The sequence below is a fragment of the Amblyomma maculatum genome, chromosome 1 (assembly GCF_055883805.1).
Source record: "Amblyomma maculatum isolate TAMU_Amacu chromosome 1, ASM5588380v1, whole genome shotgun sequence".
NCBI classification, from domain to species: Eukaryota; Metazoa; Arthropoda; class Arachnida; order Ixodida; family Ixodidae; genus Amblyomma; species Amblyomma maculatum.
The window spans coordinates 455513398-455540368 of record NC_139344.1 but is presented as its reverse complement, the minus strand read 5'-3'; the positions used below and the strand labels follow the sequence as shown (position 1 = coordinate 455540368).

The window sequence follows — 26971 nt, the reverse complement described above, 5'->3', positions numbered from 1 at the left end:
ATAATGTAGTTTGTTTAGGGGAATGATAAATAAGCACAAAGTAAAAGGAGAAACAACGTGCTGATTGTGGGAACCGAACACACGACCTTTGAATATCGTGTCCGGTGCTCTTCCAATTGAGCTACATCGGTTGTTGTGCCCCCTGGTACTTTCTTGGGTGTTAGTGTTGTCTGTATGCGAACCTTGAGAGTGTTTACCACAGTGTTCCCCGCGTTGAAGCAAAAATTAACGGCGTTGGAGGTTTTACCGTAAGTATGGCTGCATAAAAGGCCTAGACGGGAGTTGAACTCAAGCTATCTTGAGGCTTTGACGACAATGTTCACTGCACACACAAGTCCAAGTGAGGGTAAAACTAACAGCGTTGCACTCTGCGTCTTTTGCTTTTCAGTACCTTTCCTGTGCAGAGCACGAGGAGGACACCATAGTAGACGGTGTAAGTATGCCAGCAGGTCACTCGCTAATCATGCAAGTCAAACAGTCAGGCACGATTGAAACGTTAAATTAGATAAAGTGCCGCCAACGGCTGCTATGCTGCCTTGAAGAGCTCTATTTTGTAGCTCTCCGTCGGTAACACTTTGTTGCCGAATCCATTTCGAAATACTATGTTTGAAAGCCACCAGATGTCTATACTTTGGATTTTCATTTTGCCCACACTCTGCCCTTATAACTTCGTACCAGCTGCAAAATTAGTGTCTTCACCTAAGTGACAGAAGCAGTTAAATGTAGAAAGAGAGGCGGCTTTTGATGAGATAAGCCGTTAGTAGGAAAAGGAGCAGCAGTCGTTTGCAGTTTCAAAAGATAGCTGCTTACACTGCTCTATTTCGCTGAATTTGGAATGTTGGAATAGTCGTGAGTAGTAGTGGAGATTAGTATTGTACAGGGATGGCAAACCCCCCAAAAACGTCCACAGAAGGACGCAAGAGACCAGGAAAAGCACCACCGGTATCGGCGATTTTTTTTGTTCTCTTTCGCGCGCTCGCTCCCCCCGCTCTCTCCGCGCTTTTTCTTCTTCGGCGCAGATCACATAGACAGTACGCTGTGCCTAACATGTCTCAACATCTTTCCACGAGGAGGAAGGGAAACGGCATTCCGGATGCAGGTTCGCAGGAGCACAGATTGATTCGCAGTAGCTTGATTCGCGGTGATAACATTTAGGTCCCGTTTCATACTAATAAACTGTTTAGGTTAATCGCGGAGCTCCCTGTAGGCGGCTCTTCCGCGTACGACAACACAGAGTGTTCCGGCATGGGTTGAGACAGAGTTTCCGGGGAACCGTTGAACCCTTCTTTGCTCTCCTGCGCGTCGTCACGCTCCTGCGCGTGTCTTGCGCTCTCTGATTCACCGCGTTCGATCACCAATACAACCCAGACACAAAACACACAAGCATCCCAGTCCCAGTCCAAAAAATCCCATTCCAAGCCCCATAGCCGTCCGATGGTATCTATGTCGCATCACCGGACACTAGTTCGGGTTCGGGGCTGCCACAGAGGTATCATTTAAGATGTGAAATGTGCTCGAAGAGATTTGGTGCACGCCGCGCTGGCGCTGCTCAGGGAGGTCTTTACGGCGATACGTCACGGGGCTGAGCCGAGCGACCATACGGTAAGGACCCCTGCATCGAGGAAGGAGCTTGGCGGCCCGTTCAGTGGCGCGGAGGTCGCGTCGAACAAGGACCAGCTCGCCGGGTAGAAAAGAGGAACAGGTCGTGCCGCCGCAGAGAACGCCCGCGCCCTCGCACGAGCTTTTCGGAGGTTGCGCCGGGCGTCCAGGATGGCGAGACGACAGCGAAGGGCAGATTCTGTTGAAGGAGTAAGAGGGCTGGGCGGGCCGAGCTGCGTGTCGAAAAGAATGACAGGCGTTTGGCCGTACACGACAGAGAATGCTGTCACCCGTGTTGTGTCATGGAATGCGGTGTTGACAACGAAGGCTGCGGAGAGAAGAAAGCGATGCCAAATGGTGTGGGAAGGAGCCGCGTAGGCCGCCAGCATGTCATTCAGGGTACACTTGACCCGTTCCATGAGTCCGTTGCACTGAGGGTTGTTGACGGAAGTGGTAGAGTGTCCAATACCGAAAGAGTGGAGCACTGTCTCAAATTCTGTCAACATGAAGCAGTTCGCACGGTCCGTGAGGAGGCCACACGGCACGGCGGGCTGGAAAACGAGCTGCCGCTCCGCAAACAGGACGGCGTGACGGAAGGAGCTATCGGGGACGGGCAGGGTTTCAACCCACTTAGAGAAGTAGTCAACAGCAACAGCAGCCAGCATACGTCTTGGGAAACGGGGCCCAAGTGGTCTAGCTGGACCAGGTCGAAAGGCGAAGTGGATGGCGGGATGGGCTGCAGGGTGCCTCGGGATTGACTGTATAAAGCTCCCGAAACTAGCCTGTATGGCATGATGCCATGTGTTGGCGGACATCAGTACCAATTTTGGGCCACCGAAAGCGCTCCCAGACGCATGCGAAAGTCTTGTTACGACCAAGGCCGCCTGCTCTGGTAGCGTCGTACAGACCGCGCAAGACATGAGACCGCAGCCGTGGCCTCATGGCAGCTGGAGCATCCGCATCAGCTTTGGGAGGTGGTAGGTTCGACTCCCACTGGCGGCCGGACACGCACCGGTTTTCTCAAATGGGTACAAGCCATGGCTTGGCTTGGTGCTTGGCTTCCCTGTGTCAATGGCTTGGGAAAGAAGTCTGCGGCCTCAAATCCCAGCAGTGCTGGGCTTGAACAGTGCCTTGTTGTCGACCGTGTGTTCGTCATTTACGGGTTTGTGGATTGGAACTTCTCACACAAAATCCCACCGCTATTACCAAAGTATGTACCGGGATGGCGGGCCCGCCCAGAGAAATCCAGACAAGGACGCAAGAGACCAGGAGAAATATGACCGGTAGCGGCGATTCCTTTCGCGATCTGCCGATCTGCTCCGCGCTTGCTCCCCACGCTCCCTCCGCGCCTCTTCTTTTATTGCGAAAGCAATACTACTTTCACTTTTCAGCCTTTCGCGTAGCGAGGCGGTGGCTACCATTGACCTCTAGCGGTACCTTTGGCGCGCCGCCAAGCTCAGCTGCGCAAAAATAGGGGCCCCAACTCGCGCCGTCAACTCGCGAGGCGGTAGATACCAACCGCGGCCTAACTCCCGCTCCCTCCGTGAGGGAGTGCTACAGCCGGAGTGACGTCATCCCATCTTCTATGGTGGCTCCATACATCTGCCGCAAAAACAGGGTCCCCAACTCGCGCCGTCGGCTCGCGAGGCGGTAGCTACCAGCCGCGGCCTAACTCCCGCTCCCTCCGTGAGGGAGCGCTACAGCCGGAGTGACGTCATCCCATCTGCCGAAAAAACCATCAGCGCGCGAGGCGGTAGCTACTGACCGCGGCCTAACTCCCGCTCCTTCCACGAGGGGCGCTACAGCCGGAGTAACGTCATCCCATCTGCGGCAAAAACAGGGGACCCAACTCGCGCCGTCGGCTCGCGAGGCGGTAGCTACCAACCGTGGAGCGGCAGTTGTGCCACATGCTCCTAAAGCTAAGAAGAATTATGGGGCTGCAGTCGCAGCTACCGCCGGGGGTGCAACGTTGGATACTCTACTAGGAGGCCTAGCGGCAGGTGGAACCAACGCAGTCTCCAGGGATGTTTTCATTTCTGCTGGCGTAAAGAATGCCGTTGCAGCCGGTGCCGGAGCGGCAGTTGTACTTCTGCCTTAACCTCACCCACAACCAAGTATATCGTTGCAGCCACGGCACCCCTTGCCTCGCTACTAGTTATACATAGAATAACCAGGTAGCACCCCGCAATAGACAATAGTTCAACCATATGCCGTGGCCAGAGCGAATCGCTGCATAACCATAAGCATAACCACAAGCACCACAACCATCTACACCACCAGCTGAACCTAGGTGTAGCCATAGCTATTGCTTTCGCAATTACCAGGCTTAACCAAGCTAAGCCACTGCCAATTTTATTTTGACACCGGACACGTAGGCCGTAAGCCGTGCCTGACATCCTCCGACAATGCACTTATTGTGAACCTGCCGCCTACAAGTCTTAGATAGTAGCCTATTTTCCTGAAACGACAAAAACTCTTGAAGCTATCGAGTTGGAGTCTGCCATCAGCCAACTGAAGATATTTTGCAGGGATATTAGATGTTTTTAAATAGTATAAGCGATGGTTAGAGAACGGTAGTCCAAAGGGGGGTAAGTAGAACATCTGGAATGCGAATTTCTTGCTGCAACACTTGCACATGACCTACATAACAAGTATAAAGTGTATTTTCACGCTTTAAAAAGGGCTGGAAATCGTAAAACAATATGCCATAGGCAAAACTGGCCCCGAAGGAATTTGTAACACACCTTTATAAAAGTATTATTATTCATACACGTACGATTGTCTGAGGCGTTCCCTATGAGTTGAAATCCTACGTGTCTGCTACCTTGAGCTCATTGGCGTTCTAAAAACACCCGAAAAATTGTGTCCTCTTATAAGCTCCATTTAAATACAACGCTGTTTACTTCGAGAGCAGCAAAGAAGATATTCAGGGCAACCATGAACTCTATTTAGTCATAAAGAGAGCCCATTATTATGACTTAACAATACTAACTTTCCGGCTTTAGAAATATGTAAAAAAAAAACATAAGATGCATCCATATTCTATCAGCTTATCTGTTCGGGCAAACCACGAAAGATGACAGGCACCGGTCCAAAATAAAATACTGTTACCCAGTCGTCTACATTCAGAAAGGTGAACCACGCATCTGAGAAGGTTGGCGCGAGGTACGGAACTTAGGTGTTTGTGTGTGCCGCGATTGTGGTGTTAAAATATGGCTAGACGTTGAACCTTCACCCGGTGGCGCGACCAAATCGTGGTCATCGCTCAGTGTATCTTTTCATCGCGGACAATTGGCGCGTGCAATTCCCCCCCCCCCTCCAGCTGGATGGGTCTGTGCCGTTAAAGCTGCTAGGCTTTGTACGGTTGCAACGCCAGCGGTCAGTATGGGTGCGCATTGGAACGCCTACTGTGGGGTTGCGAATCACCAGGGAGTTGTCAGGGTACTCCTCGCGACATTGTGAGCGTGCCGCCGCCCACGTAGCTCGTTGCCTGACACGGGAGCAGGTCCGGAGGGGTCCGGACTGGGCACGTGGAATCCGGTTAAAAGAAAGACAAATTCAAAAACCCGTGGGTGGGAAGAGGCCATCTCCCAGGCGCACACGCGTTGATTTCCATTGCCGAAGAAAACGGGTCCTCGTGGGGCCGCGGCTGGGAAGAACCAAGTACAGGTTCTGGGGAACTTGCCTTTAAGCTCGAAAAGGCGATAAATCTGGTGGCAGAGTAGCCTTTATGATCCCTAGTAAGCCCGAAAATTGGAGAAACAGTGGTAGCACTTAGTGGTAAAGCATTTTGTCTAAAGCACTTGGGTTCTTCAACGAAACCACACAACTACTCAGGTCAGGAGGAATCCGCGATGATATGAGTCAGTTGGCAGGCAGAGGGAAAGTCCAGCCGGCTGTCAAGGAACGATGGCTTAGCTCCCGTAGTAGGCGAGGAACTACGGCTTGCTGGCTCATATGCTCGCACGCAAGGGGAAGTGGAGATCCCTTGCGAGGAACCCAGCGGGTACGGATGACCGAGGAAAAGCTCAGCTAGTTGTCAAAGGAAGGACGGCGCTGCTAGCGTAGTACGAGAGGAATCACAGCTCGCTGACCTTGACCTCCTCCAGAGGGCAACCTCTTGCAGATTCGAGGTTGGTAGTGCTGGCCAAGGGAACGCTCAGAAGGCCACCTAAAGGTGGCTCTGTGCGCGTAGTACGTAAGGAACCGCTGCTTGTTGACTAAGGCTTCAGGCAAGGGGTTCGAGACCCCTTGGTCCTGGGCAGTAGTGCTGGCCAAGGAAAAGCCCAGCCAGCTTCCAAGGGCCCGGTGGCGCTGCTCGCGTAGTGCGAAAGGAACCGCGGCTTGCTGACTCAGGGCCAACAAGGGGAGTATTGACCCCTTAGTGCCGTACCCGTGTTGGTGCGCGCACGAGTATAGTGCGGACATAAGCAGGCCGGTCGTACCCGGATGGGGCCAGGTATCCCAGCCTGGCGAGTAGCCATCTACCATAATATGTTGGAGAGAACACGGTGAATGGTAACCACTGAAGGTCTACAACAAGAAAACGAACTTGGACCCCGCTTCAAAGTATCTTGAAGTAGGGCCGAAAGAAATATAGTACGGCGAAATGCGCCCCTCTAGTAGCCCTAGTACAGTCAGGGCAGAGAAATCTGACTTGGGGACAGAGAACCCCAAAGTGACTCAGCAGCCTGTCTCAGGTAGCGGCGACGAATAGGCTTGAAGGCCGAGGGCCGTAAATTTCTGTTAAGGCTAGTGCTCGCCCTCTTCGGAGGCCCAGAAGGGAGCTCTACTCGGTAAGGATCATTCGTTAAAACACATTCTGCCCCGATTCCTCCTCAACTTCTATAACCCCTACATGTCACTTTGCTTTCCCAAGTTTCATCCCATCATACTTCCCAGGGGAGATTACGGGGGAATCTTTCTCTCTCTCTCTGACTGTGGGCCGCTATGTAGAACTCTCCACGTATATTTGGAGCATACGGGGTCTTTTGCCTACAGATGCAAAACACAGACCAAGCTTGTCCTTCGGGACCAAGTCTATGTTCGATTGGATGGAGCCTGTTATACCTAGGCATATTATTCTATTTTCCTTTTGTTTGCCTCACCATATTTGATGATGATCGGTTGCGGCGGCCGTACTGCATTTATTGCGAGATCGACCGGCGCTGCGGCTTGTACATGAAACTTCTCTAAGTTCGGCAAGGCACAAGGTTAAACCCGGCGTCAACACCCAGTTATTTTAATCTACTTCGGGTCCTAATTGCCGGGATTGCATGAACGGGAAAATCAGTACTGAGAACGCCGCCCTGTGATACTGAGCTCGGTATCGATATATATTCACTGTAAGCTTTGTTTTCTTTCATCCGCAGTACTACTGATAGCATGGTTAACTATAGAGCCGCTTGAAGATGAATGATCGCCTCAACGCTCATGCTCCGACATTTAGGCATATGCGTGCATTCCAACATTGCTTAAGAAGTGCAATGCACTAACGCTGTGTCATTATGGGGCCCGCAATGTGGAAAACACGGCTAACTTTGGCAACCTGGAGTAATAAAGTGGGCCGAAATGTGAAGGGTGGTCCCACATTACGATTGTATCAGGAATAATGTATCCGCTGCTATTATAGACTGAGCTCTTGTGCAGTCCAGCATAACCCCTCCTCCGCTGTAAGCGCGAGTGTGGGGACCTAAAGGAAACCAAGAGGGTATTTGTTAGGTTGCAATAGCAAGAGCAGCGCACATTTAGCTACGCGAGTAAATAATCGTTTGTGAAAATGATGCTGGCATTCCTTCTGCCAAGCTAAAGTAGTACGTCGATGTCAACAATGCAGAGTTAACCAACTCTAGGAAAGGCCGAACTGCACACAAAGAAGTAATACACTCGGCTGTACACTAGGTTTTATGGATGTCAGTTCAGAAAAATAGCATTTGGCCTGCTAAAGTAACTGTGTTGTCCGCATTAATGCTGTGTCACAAACATTTTCGTCTGTTGTTCAAACGTGGCACAACTATTAAAGCTGCATATTTGATACAAATTTGGCGGCATAGCTTCTGCCTTCTATACGACCATGTTTTCTGGCACCAATGTGTACAGAGGATCTAAACTGCTGGAGGCCTTGAGATCATCGAATGAAATTGGTTACTGCGCTGTCTTGCCATCTCGTACCAAATCGTCTTTACTGTGGCTCTCGAAGAGTTTCGACGCATCCATATAACAAGGAAGGATTCATATCGTAGGTTGTAGCCCGAAGTATTTTATTCACTATAATCTATAAAGGCACTCGTATGTTGTGCGATATCAGCGCACAACAAGGAATCCGAGATGATCGCTCATTTAAGCGCACGTTTTCATTGCGGACTTCGTAATATACATGGTTCTTCGGGACATCAAACCACGCTATATATTACGCCCTGCGACCTCATTAGTAGGTCTATGTAACAACAAAAAGGATATTGTGAAGGCCTTGCTAAGAAATGTGGTTTCGTGTATTCGCGGGACTAGAACAAGCCCCATTTAATCACAGCTTGCTGGCCTACGATTGTGTAGCCAGTCAGGAACACGCATCCACTAGTATTGAACGTAACTACATCGCAGACATGGTCACTCAGTTGTAATATCTTATCTTCTATGGGGAATGCCTGGCACCACATTTCTAGGCGAGCGTCCATCGAGGTAGATTTAAACAGCAGCACGTGAACATCTGTTGCAAAAATAATGATTCACTCGAGTCTCGCACCTACAACTGCAGTTGGGTGCGGATCACAACTTAGCCATAATCGCGACATCTGGACGCAGCAGAACCTCGTAGCAAAGCCGCAGCGACATTTGGTAAGATGGAGTCCGAAGACAGACTCCTTCTACACTTCTAATGCATCGTGGTTAGCGAAAGTTCCGCAATGGGCGATATAAAGGAACAGCTCCATCCGGACAAAAGTTTTTGATTTGAAGTTAATAAATGAAAGGGAAGAGGGTTACTCAGCGACGTACAGCGGAGGGAGCGGGCCCGGGGAGACTCCACGTATCTCTCCTTGGACGTAGCGGACCGGATAGGTTGTAGAGAAAGGGGAAGTAGGAAGGAGGAATTAGGTTAAGAGAATTTGGAGGGGAATGGGGGCAGCGTAGGATTTTGACTGATCGACAATTTGAGTCGAGCTCCCTTTTCGGGCCTCTTGAGAGGGCGAGCACTAGCTCTTTGCCGAATGTGCGGCCCTCGACCCCGAGATCATTCCACCAGCACAAGGCGTTTGCCGGGTTTCCAGCGTCTGAGACAGGTTCCCTTCATGAAGTCACTTTTGAGGTTCCCCGTCCCCTAAGGCCGGTTCCCCCATCCCGACTCTACTTGAGGTACTAGAGAGAGGGATTTCGCTTAGCGTTCATCCCTACTTCAAGGTATTCGGCAAGTGTCCATATTTTGGTCTCTAGCGCACACTGATAAATACTCTTCCCCAGTGGTCGCCCGATATTGCAAGCAGGATGGTATATTAATCAGGGTGGCAAGTCCTGAAGTCCCACCCATCGCTACACGCTTATGTCCGCTCTCGTGCTTGTATCCTACAGAGGATGCTTCCCGCGTGAGCACTAGGTGAATTGTTCGCTGGGCTAATAACCTTTCCCGAGGTCGGTTTCCCGCCGTTCCTGCACCTCTACTTGTGCCGGTCGCTTTCAGGGCATTACTAAGTGCTTTAACACTATTGTGTGCCCCTACGCCCTCCCTGCCCCATTTTGGAGTCAGTACCCAGCCTTTAGGCCTTTCCGTACTAGGCGTTTCACCTGTTTTCCTCCAGTCTTTTCCCATGTTTCGATTTTACTAGCTTTTGTTTATTATCCCGCACCGTCTGTTTCTCTCTTTCAAGCCAAAGGTGAGTTCCCCAGAAACCAAACTTGGTTCTTTCTGCCCTAGCCACCAGGCTTCCGTTGAGGCACCGTTGTCCTCGGCAACGAAAGCCAACGCGTTTGCGGCTGGGTAATGCCTTTAGGCACGAGGGGAATTTTCAATCCAACATAGAGAGTCAGCTAGCTGCGTTTCCTAAATGTACTCCGCAGCTACGCCACCGTTCCCTGGGCAGGGGGAGGGATTTCACTAGGCCTAACGAACGCCTCGTATGTTAGCTTTTGCTCAGCATCCGAGGTTAGCTAACTGCGTTTTCTAACCGTTCTCCGCAGCTACGCCACCTTTCCCTCGGCAGCAGGCAGGGCTTTCCCTTGGCCTGCCGACAAAACTGGATACTGAATAAGAGCCCAGCATCAGAATTCAGCTAGCTGTGCTTCCTTGCGTACTCCGAAGCTACGCCGACGTTCATTTGGCGACGGGCAGGGCGTTCCCTTGGCTTGCCGACCGACTCAAACACTGCACTCAATGTTCCGGATTAGACGCTCCCTGCCTAGACCCACTGTGAACCTACCGCCGTCGGCAACGGGCTAACGTGTGCATGGCATGCTCGCAATGCCAAGGGAGTACGCTGGGGCCTCCGCACAAATTTGCCACTCTTCAGTATGGGCCCCGGCTAAACCCATATCGACCGCTGGCTGTCAGCCATTGAGCAAAGCCAGGTAGCCGAAAGCACCTTGGCCCACTCAACGTGTAAGAGGAACCACGTGTAAGTCGCCATATCGGATTTACCTCCCCCCCCCCCCCCAAGCCGCAGCGGCAGTCAACGTATCAACAGCCACAGCCACTTTGACACTGGTTGCGACGACCTATCACTGGCTCCGCCTATGCCAGCAAAGGGTAACTTAGGGTCGCTTAGGATAACAAACTAGATTCCAAGGGAAGGAAACCGTAGCAGGGGATGGCAGAAAGTTAGGTGGGCGGAGGAGGTTAAGAAGATCGCAGACGTCAAATGGATGCAGCTAGCACAGAACCGGGTTAATTGGCGAAGTATGGGGGAGGCCTTCGCCCTGCAGTGGGTATAGTCAGGCTGATGATGATGATGATGCCAGAAAAGAAGCCCTCGCGAAGGCTGTGTTATTATTGCACATCACAAAGCATGACAGCTTCACTGCGTCTATGTCATGATGGTCGTTGTGCTTGAACCAGTTTTGCTAAAATTAAGCTTTTATGCCGCGGTTTGGTAACAGTCATCGTAGTCTTTGCTCAAGCTACCAACACAAAAGCTTGCGCAGCTTGAATATATGCTTCAAACACGAACTTCAAGAACTGCGATTTACATGGTCGCTCGTAGCTACAATGAATCGCATTGCACGCAAGAAGCATTTGCGAAACGTTTACCAGTCTGACGAAACTAAGGGGCACGTTTCAAGCCTGGATGTTCATCAGTAAGTAGGCTCCTTTTTCAGGCTGACTTGAATATCATAGTTCTTTTCTTAACTTCGCTGCATCATTGGCAGCCTACCGGACCAGGAGCGCCTTTGGACGTTTACTGCACCAAACATGGTCGAGCTCCTCGCAAGTGCCCGGAGTGCGCCTCTGAGGTCTACACTACTGTCGATGCTGGCAAGGTGGAGGCTACGGTGAGTACCGTGTGGTAGTTTGCATCTCAGCACACATCAGGATGCGCACATGTCCAAGCTATAGCACAGAGGTTCTCAAACTGAGTTCACTAAAACCTAGGAGTTCTGCGGGCTGCTCTCGTGGGGTCCGCGAGCTCCCACTAGACTTCACTTCTCTCCTGCTCCATCCCTCCACCTCCCGCAATGACCCTGTCTCTTGCTTCTTGCTATGAGCGGGGCAGACAATATGCATGGTCCTCTGAACCCCATCTCAAAGCATTAGATTTTCTTATTCTAGCTGGTTCCTCCGTTTCACGTCGCCACAGTAGGCACCGTCCGTAGCAAAAACCTAGGCATCGCGCGAAAATGCTGCGCGCGCCCAGGTTGCTTTTTTTGCGACGGGAAGGCCAGCAGCGGCGGTCTGCCCGGCTAAATTGGCACTGTGTGAAGTTGGTCCATCATCATCAATATTTGTACAGTCTTGGTCAACAGTGCTGAAGCCAAAGGATATTCATACAGCCGCAAAACAAAGCTTTCGTGGCACCGTTGAAGACTGAATGGTCGCGAAACGCTATCAAAAACATTTTTTTTTCTGTAATAAGAAACCATTTCCTAGTATTTCAAAAGCTCTCGGCCCTTAATATTGCAGTGGCGGCTTCACTGTGTAGCTGGGACGAAAAGTATTTGGCTTCAGGAGCTTTGACCAAGACTGTACGTCTAAAATGCCGGCAAAAAGGTGTAAACGGGCCATGGCCCACGAGGAGACGCTTATTGGAATACGTGCTCTCGCTCGCGTGGCGTCTGAAGGCGTAGTCAACACTGCTAATTTAGCCGAACCAAATCAAGACAAGAAAGCGTGTGTGAATCACTTGAGTGACACGTACCCTCACTGCCTAGCAGTTTAGCGCGAAGGCTCTACAAAATTAGCGGCCGCTCCTTGTGTAAATATTGAGCAATGGCATTGACAGAGCAGAAGAGTTAGTTCCTTACCCTCACTCTAGCTGGCGATCAATGCTGCGTGGTTACCAGGTTATTTGTTTATATCATTTGCGATGCACTTTTTAAAACCGTTCTGTCAAAAACTACTGCCATGATTACATAGATGTTCGGACGTCATGTTACTAGCGTTCCACATGCACTATTTAGATAAATGGATTTGGGCTGCTCAAAACACGAATAACCAAGGTAACAAAGGTACACATTAGCACTGAAAGCAGCATGCCCAGTTCATAGGCAGCGACACCGTCTCGTAACCTCTTGGAAGTGGTCACCGGGTTCGTGAGATCCCGTGATCAAACCTTTTAGTTGTCAATCTCCTTATAACCGGGATGTGACCAACTGTAGTTTATACTTTTCTGTCCTTTGAGAGGTTGTACTTTTTGTTTCGTCCTAACCGTAACACTGGACTCGCAGCGACAATAATGCTGTCGAGCGCAGACCTTTATTGGTACGCTCGTGACAGGCTAGATCCTCTTCGCTAAGTGTTCCTCACACACTATGGCACTGTTGCTTCTACAAGAGTAACCAGCTGAGCAGAAAGGTGATAATTGTAAACTTCGTTCCTCTCTAAAATGTTATCACACCCAACCTAAACGGACGTAACTACTAAAGGTAATTACACCACTAACACCCAGAGGCAAGGCTCCCAAGCCCGACCACTCAATACTATATTTCGACATGTCTTGTCAATAGGAATACTTATATATGTTTTGTACCCTAACTTTTTGTTCCTTTCCGTCTGAAGGGCTGCATGGTTTGTGCATGGAAGGAGACATGCATGTTAAGTTCAAACAGTACGCGAGCATGCCAACCCGCTGAATTTGCTGAATGCCTACTTTGCAGGTGGATGCTTGCTACAGCAAGAAGGAAGCCGCACACCCGGTAATTAAAATGTTTCATATTCAAGTGGCGGAAGCACCAAAATTTAATAAAACTATGATTTTGGCTGTTGGCGGTTTCCATTGCCCAGCTACTAGAGAACTATACCCTAAATGTTTATTCATATCTGCATGGAAACAAAAAGTAGGAGTTGAAAGGAGGTTTTAGTGTGTTTTACCAAGGAATATAGCCATGTCTAAGCTGCACGGCGAACAAAACAACACAGCTAGCCTAGGCAAACACCAGAGAGCTCGAGCAGCGCAGCCGAACTTCGTCGTTGTTTTCTTTGTCTTCGGGATATCCGCTCGCATAGTTCACTGCAGAGCCACCCTGACGACCTATGGCGAGGACAAGACGAGTGGGTCGTAGTACGTTTTGAGGTGGCTCCCGTACACAGTTTCGCGGCCGCGATGACGCATGTTCGAAAAAGGAGTGAGTGGCTCCACGATATAATTTACAGGGGAGGTTTGGTGAACGATGCGGTAGGCGCTATGGTACTCAGTTCGAAATTTTTATGACAATCCTGGTGGGGTGCCAGGAACCCAGAGCCAAACGAGGGACCCTGTAGGGAAAACATGTGGCGTCTGATCTTTGTCGTGGTGATACTTTTGGCGGCCTTGAGATTCCGATGTCAAACTGCGGGCTAGCTGGCGGCATTCCTCCGCATGCTTTGCAGCGTCAGAAAGGGGAGTACACTCGGAGGAGTCGGGACGATATGATAACGACGCATCACGGTCATAAAGGAGGAAGAAAGGACTAAATCCAGTGGTCGACTGCTTGGCGGTGTTGCAAGCCTGCGTCACTAAAGGAAGAACAGCGTCCCAGTTGGTCTGATCAGCGGCAACGTACATCGTAAGCATATTTCCGAGAGTACGATTGAAGCGCTCAGTCAGCCCGTTAGTTTGAGGGTGATAGGCTGTGGTGGTCCGATGTATGATGCGACATTCGGCCAGTAGAACTTCAACGACGGTGGCAAGGAAGACTCGGCCTCTGTCACTCAGCAGCTCACGCGGCGCGCCGTGGCGAAGAACAAAATGATGTCGCAAAAATAGGGCAACTTCACGGGCAGTAGCGGCAGGTAGAACGGCGATCTCCGCATACCGGGTGAGGTGATCGATGCCGATGATAATCCAGCGGTTCCTAGAGACCGTGCATGGAAGTCGCCCGTAAAGATCAAAAGGACGGGCCAGGCATGGAAGTGGTTGTAAGGGGCTAGAAACATGAGGTGTGGATGACTTGCGGCGCTGACAGGCGATGCAGGAGCGGACGTATTTGCGACTATAACCGCGCCAATAGTAGCGGTGAGAAATTGTTTGAAACGTCTTGACTACACCAGGATGGGCACACTGAGGGTCGGCATGGAAAGAGTTTCAGCGCAGTTAAGTCGGGTCGGATGATTTTCAACGGCTCAACTGATCAGGGTCTTAAAATACAAGGCCTTGAAATACCTAGAGTAGCAGAATATAAATATCTGGGGGTATGGGTAAACGAAGGATTGGCATACATTGGAAAGCATGAGCAATCGCTTAAGGCCAAAGGGCGGAGGAATGCCGGGAAAATGAAGCATAAGGCATTGTGGGGATACAATAGGTATGAGGTTTTGAGGGGTATTTGGAAAGGAATTATGGTGCCCGGACTTACTTTCGGAAATGCGGTTTTGTGTCTCAAATCAGAGGTGCAGTCGACATTAGAAACAAATCAGAGATCCGTTGGGCGATTAGCACTAGGTGCCCACGGCAAAACTACAAATGAGGCGGTACAGGGAGGTATGGGCTGGGCATCTTTCGAAGTACGGGAAGCTCAGAGTAAAATATTATATGAGGAACGCCTGAGGAAATTGGACAGTAACAGATGGGCAGCTAAAGTATTTAAATACCTGTACCTAAAAAGCGTTGACTCACAATGAAGGAAAAGAAATAGGAAACTAACTAGTAGGTATGCTAGTAACAAGGACGGAGAGATAAAGAGCATTAAGCAACAGGTGAAAAATACAGAAGGTAAAAATTGGATAAATTCGATGGAGAAGAAACAGAGTGTGGAATTATACCGAAAGTGGAAAATGAAGATCAGGAAGGAAGATTTCTTTGATAACTCAAGAGGCAGTGCCCTACTTTTTGAAGCTAGATCAGGGTGCCTTAGAACACGCAGCTACAAAAAGAAATTTAACAATGGAGATGACGCATGTGCTGTATGTGGAAGCTCCAGTGAAACAATTGACCATATTATACTCGAATATAATGGTATCCATCCGGAAGTTGGCGCAGGCGCAATCACTGTTCCTGAAGCTCTGGACTTTAGAGATAACAGTGGCCGGGTGAATAAACCGGCGGTGAAAACTAGCAAAAAACGACTGGAAGATTGGTGGCTTCAAAGCAGAGAAGTGACATAATGTTAGTAATATAGGAACAAAATTTAATAAACAGAATGGTGGTTTAGTTAACCATTCTAAATCAATAATTAAGATATAGGGAGAAAAATGAGCATGATAGCTACTGCTACCACCCCTTTTCAAAGGGGACGCTCCTATATTCCATCCATCCATCCATCCATCCATCCATCCATCCATCCATCCATCCATCCATCCATCCATCCATCCATCCATCCATCCATCCATCCATCCATCCATCCATCCATCCATCCATCCATCCATCCATCCATCCATCCATCCATCCATCCATCCATCCATCCATCCATCCATCCATCCATCCATCCATCCATCCATCCATCCATCCATCCATCCATCCATGCATCCATCCATCCATCCATCCATCCATCCATCCATCCATCCATCCATCCATCCATCCATCCATCCATCCATCCATCCATCCATCCATCCATCCATCCATCCATCCGTCCGTCCGTCCGTCCGTCCGTCCGTCCGTCCGTCCATCCATCCATCCATCCATCCATCCATCCATCCATCCATCCATCCATCGGAGCGGACGTATTTGCGAATATAACCGTACATGCCGCGCCAATAGTAGCGTTGAGAAATTTCAGAAGGGAAAATGTTTGGGCGTGTTGGTTCATCGTCTATACAGCGAAGCGCTCAAAATCACAAAGGACGAGGAGGGAACAGGACAATAGCGCATTTTCGCGAAAGTGCGCTATTGTCCTGTTCCCTCCTCGTCCTTTGTGATTTTGAGCGCTTCGCTGTATAGTTGAGAAATTGTTTGAAACGTCTTGACTACACCAGGATGGGCACACAGAGGGTAGGCATGGAAAGAGGCGCAATTTCATGTCGTAAATGGCGGGGAATGACGAGAAGCTACCGTCCACCATCAAGCATATAATTGCGGCGGTAGAGAAGACCGTCTCGTAGGGCAAAGTGTGGTGCTTCACGGTGTAAAATCCGAGAAGGCGCTGCCTTTGGAGAAGTGGACAGGATGTCGATAATAGATGCGAGCCACGGGTCTTTGCGCTGCTCCGCAGGCATATCAGCGATGGTAAGCTTTTGAGGACACACTGAACTATTGTCGTCGGGCCGTGCGTCGCACAGTGCAGAAAATTCCACTTCAGTTCGAGCGCAATAGATTACGGCGTTATTTTTAGACAAAAAAGTCCCATTCGAGGATCACGTCGTGGGAGCAAGACGACAAAACTAGGAACTCAACACTGTACAAAACACCTTCAATAACGACACGTGCTGTACATGCTGAAGGTGCAATCCTCTCTTCACTGGCAGTGCGGAGCGACAAACCGTCAAATGACGTCGTAACTTTTTGTAATCGTCGGCAAAGTCGCTCATGAATCACGGACACTGCAGCACCCGTATCGACCAGCGCATACACAGACAGACCATCGATAGAGATCACTATAACGTTCGTGTGTAAAATATGAGGCCTTGAGCTTTTCGCAGGGCACGCAGTTCTCGCCTCAGGAACCGCGAACTTAGTTTCCCTCGTCAGCAGGTGGTGGCCGCCGGCGCATTGGCGATAGTGATCGGCGGCGTGGAGAAGGAGAACGACGGGTCGTATACGGACGCTTTTCGGCGGCGTACGCAGGCGAAGAGGGAGTAGAACGAAGGAGCGATGGGGAGTAATCAGAAGACGCAGGCTCGGGAGGCGTGGCCATGCGACCACGACACCTACGAGCCACGCGTTCAGCGAAACCACAGTAGTAGCAAATTGGGCGATTGTCCGAATTACGCCAAGGGTGGTGATACCGTGGAGTCGGAGTATGAAGCGGAGCCGTTGGAGGAAGCGGTGCGGGGCGTAGGACAGGCTGAATGGTTGGTGACGGCTCAGGCTGAGGCCGCGCAGCCACAGCCGCGTATGTCAAAGGGGCTGCAGCAGAAGGTTGGCTGTACTGTACTGGAGCTCCGATGTATGTCAAAGGAGCAACAGAAGGAGCTTCAGAATGCGTGGGAAGGGCTTCTGCGACTTGTTCGCGGATGACTTGCTGCAACCTCGGCACCAAAGGAGATGGAGCGTCAGGACGTTGGTGAACGAGTGATAGTTGACGGGCAACTTCTCGAACAAGCTGTTTTATTTGTGGCAGCAAGGACGACTAGTTTGTGGGAGGTGTTAAAGCTGCAAGAGGCTCCTGGTACGAGAGCGAAGAACAAGTGATGTTGCGTCGCTTGCGTAATTCATCAAAGTTTTGGCACGCATTGATAATATCGACGACGGTTGCTGGATTTCTGGCCAGAAGCATCTGGAACGCGTCATCATCAATTCCTTGCATAATGTGACCAATCTTGGCAAGCTCTGGCATTGAAGCGTCCACGCGCTTGCACTAGTCTACAACATCTTCAATATAACTTGAAAAATTCTCGCCAAGAAGCTGTGCACGGCAGCGCAGGCGTTGCTCAACACGCAGCTTGTGAACTACAGGCCGGTCGAAGATATCGGCAAAATTAGTCTTTAAAGCAGACCACGAAGTGATATCGGCCTCGTGGCTGCGGAACCACAGGTTGGCCACGTCCGTTAGGTAGAATATGACATTATTGAATTTCCGGGCGTCGTCCCATTGGTTGTGAGTACTAACCTGCTGATATGAGGCCAGCCAGTCGTCCACGTCATAGTCGCCGCTTCCGCTGAATATAAGAGAATCCCGCTGGCGCAAAGTTCCAGCGCAGAAGACGGGGGATGAGGGCCCGGTTGGACTAGGGGTGCTAGCGTCGGTCATGACTGTTGTCGGGAGTCTGCGGCTGCGAAGCTCCAGGACGGCAGGAAATCCTCACCTCCACCAAGTTAACACAACAACACAGCTAGCAACAACACAACAGCACAGATAGCCTAGGCAAACACCAACGAGCTCGAGCAGCGCAGCAGCACTTCGTCGTTCTCTTCTTTGTCTTCGCGATATTCGGTCGTATAGTTCACTACAGGGTAATTATGTTTTTGAAGGAATTGCAGGTTAAGATTCCAGCATGTACAAGGTCGTCCACTCTTACTGCAAACATGAGAGCAGGTGTTCAAATTAACATTACGCACGACGCTATGCGCCTCGTAGAAAAATGGCGCTCAATGACTGGAAGGCACGCTTCGCATATGACCTGCCACTTCGCTACAGTAAGTGCTCCGTCCTGACAGGATGGCTATTTCAATAGAGCGCCTTTCTCCTCGCTTGTTCGAACCCAGAACCATGGACCCTGTACGTCTGCGTGATTGCTATCTTCTGCGTTTACTGACTTGAGCAGGATGTAGCCGGAATGCTGCGACCGGGTGTCTTTCACCTAAAGTGATGACGCCATGTGCCATTCATATCTGCCGCAACGATGATGGTAACGGCAGAGACTGCGCAACCAAAGTGACATATGCGACACAGATATTACGATTATGTTGCCATCCTTCGTCTACACTTTTGACAAAGCCCGAGAAAAACTATTTTAACTTAAGGATCCGGTGTCGCATAAAAACCGGTGTCGGCATTGAGAAATTGTAACGTGAAAATGAAAAGAAAGTAAAGAAACAATAAATGTTTTGAGGAAACCCGCGGTGTGGAACGCGGTTTCTTCGCAGTGCGAAGCGAGCACGCAACCACTCCACCATAGAACCCTTTTTTGTATTTATTTCCTTTATTTCACAACCAACACAGGCTGGTCCGTCTTTGTCAGGAGAGTAGCAATGCGGTTCTGTGACGGATGGCTAATTTTTTCACTCCGCCGCAGACCCGCATTGCATCTCTCCGAATAAAAGGGACGTATGTATGAATTGCGTTATGACCGTCAGCTATTATTGTTTAGGTGCGTCATAGAAAGGAACTATTTACGGAAGTAATAACTAAGCGAAAATACTAAAGGTAACAGCGCAAAAACATGCAACCATAAGATAACGCAACGTGACAGCGTTTGTGTCAGTTGTGTTCTCTTCTATATTGTGGATCCAGATAGAACGAGAGGACGTGGATGGCTACAAGGTATGAAAGAGGTACTGAGCAAGGGTAGAGGGAGTAAGCCTCAGTTCTCAGGTCGAGTCAACGTTTCGACAAATGAACTTGGTCGGATCATAACACCCACTTTTTTCTGTGTTAGAAGTGTAATAACAGCAACATTTCAAATATTACGTCAGGTGATATTTCTCTCTTGCAGTTGTTCAAAGAATACAAAGGCTATTTGGGACGGCTGCAAAGCACTGGCGACACCAAGTCGGTAAGATGAAGTTCAGATTGAGTTTGAGATAAGATTAGTGTGTGTGTGTGTGGGGGGGGGGAGCAGTTTGTGCGGTTTAACATACCAAAGCGACTCAGGCTATGAGAAATGAAGTAGTGGAGGGCTCCAGAAATTTCGACTACCTGGTGTACTTTAACGTGCACTGACGTCGCACAGCACGCGGGCACCTTGCTCTTCGGCTCCGTCGAAAAACGTCCCCGAGGCCGGGATTCAAACCCGCATCCTTGGGCACAGTAGTATAGCGCCCTAACCTCTGCACCAACATGGCGGGAGTGTGTGTATCGCGCGCGCGCCCGCGTGTGTGTGTGTGGTCGAAGAATAAAAGCTGTAACCTTGCAAGAAATGAATTAAATATGGCCGCCACTGCTCCGAGACTGACCACTATTCAAGACTGCCGTGCCCGACTACTCTCTCCCGCTGTGCAATGGACGTTGTCGTGGGCATCTTCCACGCGTACACTGTTGATCCAACCCCTATAATGTGCGTTAAACATTCCCAAAATTTCATAGTGCGCTGCCATGAAGTTCTGCTATCACTAAATTCGTCGATAGTTTTCCTGAAAGGTTAACTGCAACGAAGTTTTACTTTGGCTGCAATGCGTAGCCAAAGCAGTCGTGAGACTAATGGTGACCAAGGCTTATGCTTCGAAAGATATTTCTGCTTTTACAAGCTTTTTGAAAGCTGTTTAGCAGACGACGCATGATCCTATTGGCATGTCGCGCAGTTGGACAACTTACCAGACATGACGTAGAAGCGGGCTCTCAAGGATAAACTATGGGCGGCATGTAGGTTGGCGTTCGTTCACAGTGGGGTATACTCGTGCGATCGGCGCCCGCGTCCCTCACACTGCACGAATGTTGCTCGTCCCCACTCCTGTAGGTATATTAGCAAGACCAAGCCGCAAAAACGCTACAACCTGCTACAACTACAGCGCTAGCGGCTACGATAGTGACAATTTCTACGTCACTTCCGACTCTTAGTAATGGCTGCACTTTTTTCCTGTGCCGGCTGTAAAAGCGGCTGTTTTTGACAGTGAAAGTTAAACACTCCCTTCAGCTACGAATATCGTATTTCCTTTTCAGTGCTTTTTTTGACATACTGCTAGAAAGTACTCCTTTTTCGTTTCGAGTCATTTCCTTGCTGCTGGCTTTTATGCCTGGTTTTGAAACCTTAGACGGGAGCGAAGGTTAAACGAAACGCTATGTGCTATACAGCGCATACCTCGCATTTGGCAAAATAACTAAATCCACTGCCTGTTTGCTCCTTTAACCACGTCCAGGAGGCTTAACCCTGGTTAGCTTCAGCCACCGTGCCCTCGAGACTTTTGATCCGGTGCTCCTTGTCTGTCGTGTCGCCCTTCTATTCAGCAAATATAAAGCGATGACTGGCCTGTCACACCGACTACAGCACAGATGGCATCTGCCATTCGGTATACGCCGACAACGTAACGCTCAGGACCCCCAGAGGCTCTCTGATGGAGAAGAGCCACCCCTGCGTCATCGAACATGCATTGGAGTGTGGACTTCTGGGCTCCCCAGTAACGTCGAAGTTCACATGCATTCAATAAATCTAATTCGACAAGACAATAATAAGAATGGACCTCCAAGTGGATGGTAACACAAGCCCAGGCGGAAACACCCTAGGAGCTACACCATCAGGCTCCTGTCAGCCTCAATTGACAAATTTGAACACATGACGCCCCGCGTTTTAAATGAAAAGCAAGGAGTCAAACAGGAAGGCATGCTCAAGGAGTAACCGCTCTCGTTGTCAGCAGGTCTCCTCAATGTCTCGCATTTCACAACATCACAAAATGCAGAATACGACCAAATGGAAAGCATACAAAACGGCCTTAGGCCTCCCCAATATGAACATTCTCCATCTATCTGAATGTTTTGATGTATCAAATAATTTCGCCATACACAAGGATGCCCAATTTGTAATCCAGGAAGAGCAACTTCTGCAGACGCGCACAGGACGTGCCTTACTTTCCAGGCTATTCTACTCAAATATCAACCGTAAGATCGAGGAGAGTGTTGACGTCCCTGCTCATTATAGGAGCGAAATACATAGCCTCGTTTTTTCCGCGGCTCATGCACTCACGCCTCCATCTAGGCAGGGGTAAGGCCCGGGTCCGCACAGTTAAAACCCTAAATGCCGGTAATCCAAACTACACCTATATACCAGCTGCCCAGCAACTCGAACCTTTACGAGATGGTGACAATAGCCATCAGCTCCGCTCACCATTTCAGTGTCACCGTCATGGATGGCACGGTGACTGAAGCCGAGAACTTTGTCATCAGTTTCGCCACTGTCGACGGGAGCAGACAGTACAGATTCATAAGATGTAATTTGACTCGCAAGTCGTCATCATCATTATCATCATCCTGACTATACCCACTGCAGGGCGAAGGCCTCTTCCATATTTCTCCACTTAACCCAGCTGCATCCACTTGACCCCTGCGAACTTCTTAACCTTATCCGCCCACCTAACTTTCTGCCGCCCCCTGCTACGCTTTCCTTCCCTTGAAATCCAGTTTCTTACCCTAAGCGACCATCGGTTATCCTCTTTGCACTACATGTCCTGTCCATGCCCATTTCTTCTTCTTAATTTCCACTAGAATGTCGGTAACTTGAGTTATTTCTCTGGCCCACTCTGCACGCTTCCTATCCCTTAATGTTACCCCTACCATTTTTCGTTCCATAGCCCTCTGGGTTGTTCTCAACTTAAGTAGAACTCTCTTGGTTAGCCTCCACGTTTCAGCCCCATACGACTCGCAAGTAGTCTGTTCTAATTACAGAAGCGGTTATCTCAACAAAACTGCATTCTAAATATTGAATCATTTAGGCATCAGCAGCAAAACACGTGTCATTAATTGGGCTCAAATTCACACCTGACTTACCACAAACCAAATCACTGACGCTAGAGTTCCCGGTAATAATTACCGAGTAGTGGTAGAAGTAGAATGAACCGATCCGGTATTGTAAATTCACGCCGACAGATTGAAGCACATAACGACACGATAAAGCGCTTCCCCACTTTCCATGTCAAACTAAGCATGGAGCACTCAGTCGACTAGAGGACGAACTAAAATTCAGGCGAACACTTTTCCAAATTCCAATATTCTTAACGAACTCCATCCGACTCTGTATACTAAGACGCATATCCTTGATACAGGAAAAGACACTATACCACACAGTATGAGAGCTGCCAGGAAACCACAACAGTAACACAGGTATTATCGCAATCAATATGACATCCAACCAGCGAACGAGAGGCAGCAGCGCTTTCCGGACGCGCGTTTTTATCTGAAATGCGCACTTAAAAAGGAAACGGCAATACTTGTACTGCTTGAGTAAGATGTGTTGTCGGCCTAGTTGGTGCAGTACTTCAGAAATCTTACAGCTGCACGAAAAAAAGAAGCACACATTCGTCCTATACCCTGTCTTATGTGAGTCGTTTTTTGAACTGCTCTGGCGATCAGCTTCATCCGCCGCATCGTCTGCTCAACACGCGTCTCCTAAAAGAAGGCACTGGCTCAGAGCATTTGGAAAGCTTAAAACTTTTACCGCATGGAACATTTATTACACCCCGAAATCGCGCCACGTGTGAAACACAAGTTGCGCAGCCGCCAGACCTGCTGGGCCCCGCTAGGGTGGCGCAGTGGTAAGACGCCCGACAACTGTACCGGAGTTCCCGGGTTCGAACCCGACCTCGGCGGCTGCGTTTCGATGGAGGGGAAACGAAGTGGCGCCGTGTGCTGTGCGATGTCAGCGCACGTTAAAGATCCCCAGGTGGTCGAAATTACTCCGTAGCCCTCCACTACGGCTCCCCTTTCTCTCTTTCCACTTTCACTCCCACCTTCCTCCCTTCCCTTACGGCGCGGTTCAGGTGTCCACAGAGCAAGTGTGACAGATACTGTGCCTTTCCCTTCCTGTGAACCAACCAACCAACCAACCAACCAACCATGACTTGCTGCACAACGGACGCAAGAATCGGGCGTGATAGGCACTCATGCATGAAAATAAACAGGCTGAATTGCGCCATGCACCTTACGTTGTCACATACACATCATCACGCAGGTGCTGGTGATACGGTAGTGCTGGATCCGCACGAATAACTTTTGATACTGTCAAGAGCAGGAAAATGCTAGAATCTCGAAGGGCAAGCTCCTTTACCTTTCAATTTCAAGCGCCTCCCTTGTAAGGGCCACCATGCCTCCGGAAGCGCTAGTGCCAAGTTGCCGTGTGTTGCAAGTAATATTGAGCCCTATAGTGCACAGTTCTACGCCAGTGCAAGGGAGGCTATGCTGTCAAATTGTTGGACAAGTACAGTTGGTCAGCCGGGCATTCGCTACAGCCATGGCTTCTGGAGCACTGAACCAAGGAATCAGCCCGAATAACTCACCGACGAGTTCTTTTCAGAGCCAATAAAGCTTTATAAATCACGACATTTAGCTCCCAGTTTCAGCGACATTGAGGTGGCCAAATAAGTAGTGCCTTCAAAATTAGATGCTGCAGTCTCAACATTTAGCATGCTCACGCATTCTTTGCGCGTGGCTGCCATATAGAGCCGGATTGAAGAGAGACAGGAAGCGTCTTACAGAAAGCGATCGCTTTGCGAGTTACACGCCACGGCAGAAGAATGCTTGCCCCTGCTGACAAAACCATGATTGCGCAGCGGCTCACGAAGGTGACAAGGCCGGCTCAGAGAGCATAACCGTTTCATGTTTACAATCTGCACTCAGTTTGTTTTCCATGTCTTTGCAGTACCGCTCTATTTATTGCTGAAACCTCTGGACTGTTTTACTTCTCCAAAACGAATGGTATCGTGTATACTAAGTGCGAGGGTTCCTCTCGCCGTTAGAGGCGATGGCTTGCGGGTCCGTTCTATGGAATGTGAAACTATGAAAATTACATTTGCACAAACGTTGTGAAGTGTTCAAAAATGAAATACATAGCCTTCCATGACCTAGACTCCCGCCCCCATCCCAAACGTCACCATCTATACTGTATTAAAGTATTAAAAATGTACTGAGGCAAGATAGGTGTAGGAAAATGAATTTTGTTGACAACTGTGTATAGTTAGGGTACTTTGTGTTCCGTCAGATTCGATATTGAAATATATTGATAGAAATTAAAATCTCAGTCATTGTCCTCCGGCGAAACATTAGTTGGGAAATAGGAGAGTAATCCAAAATGTCTAATTCCTCAATTTTCTCTGGTGCATGCTACATGTGATATTTTTTTCCATTAAAAATAAACCATACAGAATATGAATACAGAATACTTCGTTACCGTGATCGCCACGACAGCAGCGCTCTCAAACGCGCAATTTGCAAACCTGGTTGCCTTCGATGGTGGCTGGAATGTTTGGTTTGGTTAGCGGCGCCTAACGTCGCGAAGCGACTCAGGCTATTAAAGACGCCATAGTGGAGGTCTCCGGTAATTTCCACCACCTGGGGTTCTTTAACGTGCCCTGACATCGCAGAGGACAGGGGCGTCTTGCTCTTCGGCTCCTTTGAAAAGCAGCCGCCGAGGCCGGGACTTCATCTCGCATCCTTGGGAACAGCAGTCGAGCGCCGTAACCACTGCGCCAGCGTGGCGGGGCGGTGATAATGTCACAAGGCGCGAACAATGTGCAAGGCGTGAATAATGATGGGCACTGGAGGAAAACTTAAATTAATGCCTGTGTCGTACTACGTTCCGTGCAGAAAACTGGTTGTTAGCAGCTATGCGCATGCCGCAACACTATGCTGCGGTCCTAGTTCCCGAATAGAGCTTCGCGTCGGACGTCACTTGTGTGGCACCTCCACATACCGATGCTGTGCGTTCCTGCAAAATTGCCGATTTTCACGCTATAGCGTATAGGGCTCATTCTACTAAGAAGCTCTCACCGTACCCCAGTACTGAGCAAGAACGTGTCTCAAAAAATACGCATGTAATTTCCTATCAAAATTGTGACGCAGCCGTTCCTTGTGCAGTGTTCAGGATGTCATTATAACATTTCGCTTCTTATTCAGCCTCCATCTACCAGTCAAGTTGGAATCTTGCGATGCGCTTTCGAGCCGATGAAATATCTACATGCAGTTGTATGCGATTCATTGTAGGCGTAAATGTCCACCGAGAAGCGGGGCAGATACAGCGCCTTCCTTATCTCGAAACGAGACCAACTGAAGATGTTTACACTTCGCCAAAACTCTGAGTTTCTCAATTTCAAAAATGTCGCAGGATGAGAAAGGGGTGTTAAAGATGTGTGCTCTCCCAATTTTAATGCATTACACGGCTCATCGGTAATGAATTTCGCCATTACTCACAAACCCGCTATGTACTTTGACGGCCACATAAACTCCGTGAAAATCGGAAGCACTCCACCGCATCACGGTATCAAATTAAAGTAAAACATTTTATGCAATGCGAATTAGGAGGCCTCCGCATGTCGGAAGTGGTCTAATTTTATAAAACTTCATAAATGAAATAGAAACTTCTTAACGTAGAGAAGGAAATACTTTACTGATAGTTGGACAGTTCATTAAGGACCAAATCTTTGGTCATGGTCCCAGCGGCCACAACTATACCGCAGGCCCAATTCATTAGCCGTCTTGCAGAGTCGTGCTGGGAGGTGCGGCTCTCCAGTGGCAACGCCACAGTTGCGTCCTCATGTTCATGAGACATTGAGAAAACTAGATTTCAGCCAAGAGTAGGCATCTGCTTCCAGTGCCGCCAGTGACACCAGCAACAGTGAGAAACCGTTTTGACACTCATTTTCTTCTCTTCTTGCAGAAATGCCTACACAACGTCCTGGGCGCTCAAAGGGCGGCTTCAATGCCAGCGAGCCACGGCGGGAAGAGCGGAAAGAAGGGCTGAGATTAAACTGAAAAATGGCAATAAAATATCTTTTAAATCCATCCAGTGCGCAGCACACTGCAGTTTCGGGAAATCATGTAGGAAAAGAAACGTTCCGTCAAGCAACCAAGCATGGAATATCCAGCATAGCAGGTTAAGTTCCATTGTGTAAGGCAAACTCGACTGCAAATCTGGCGCAGTATTAGCGACTGAGATGCTCGTTCCAGGACGTTTTTGATGTAACCACTTCTTTCCTGCATTCATCAAACTGCTGTGCGATCAACGTAGCATTTTGTTTCTCTGCTTCACTCCGGCCCTGGCCAACTTTACTAGAACAAACCCAGTTTCACAGCTCCCCATACCGCCTAACGGAGGAGCGTCGGTATGGGGAGCTGTGAAACTGTCCCAAGTGGCGGTCGCGAAAACTAGCGGCGCTGCAGTCAGCTCTAGCTCCTTGCCGGGCGCGTCGTCTGCTACACGCGGCGCGGAAGCGTGGACCGGCCAGCACACACGTAGCTTTTGCGTGCTGCGGTTGCACTGTACATGGCTGCAGTATAATTATAACTACATTACGAGAGT

General features: G+C 49.4%; 1 protein-coding gene across 1 annotated transcript in view; it reads left to right on the top strand.

The window, feature by feature from the left end:
- LOC146209716 (uncharacterized) overlaps positions 1 to 26413 on the top strand; it is a 61672-nt gene extending 35259 nt beyond the window's left edge. The window contains exons 10-14 of the mRNA XM_084580981.1: positions 389 to 433; positions 10954 to 11076; positions 12898 to 12936; positions 19469 to 19528; positions 26330 to 26413. Of these exons, the coding sequence (XP_084437107.1) occupies positions 389 to 433; positions 10954 to 11076; positions 12898 to 12936; positions 19469 to 19528; positions 26330 to 26413 (351 nt within the window). The remainder of the gene's footprint in view (positions 1 to 388; positions 434 to 10953; positions 11077 to 12897; positions 12937 to 19468; positions 19529 to 26329) is intronic.
- Positions 26414 to 26971: the final 558 nt, after the last annotated feature.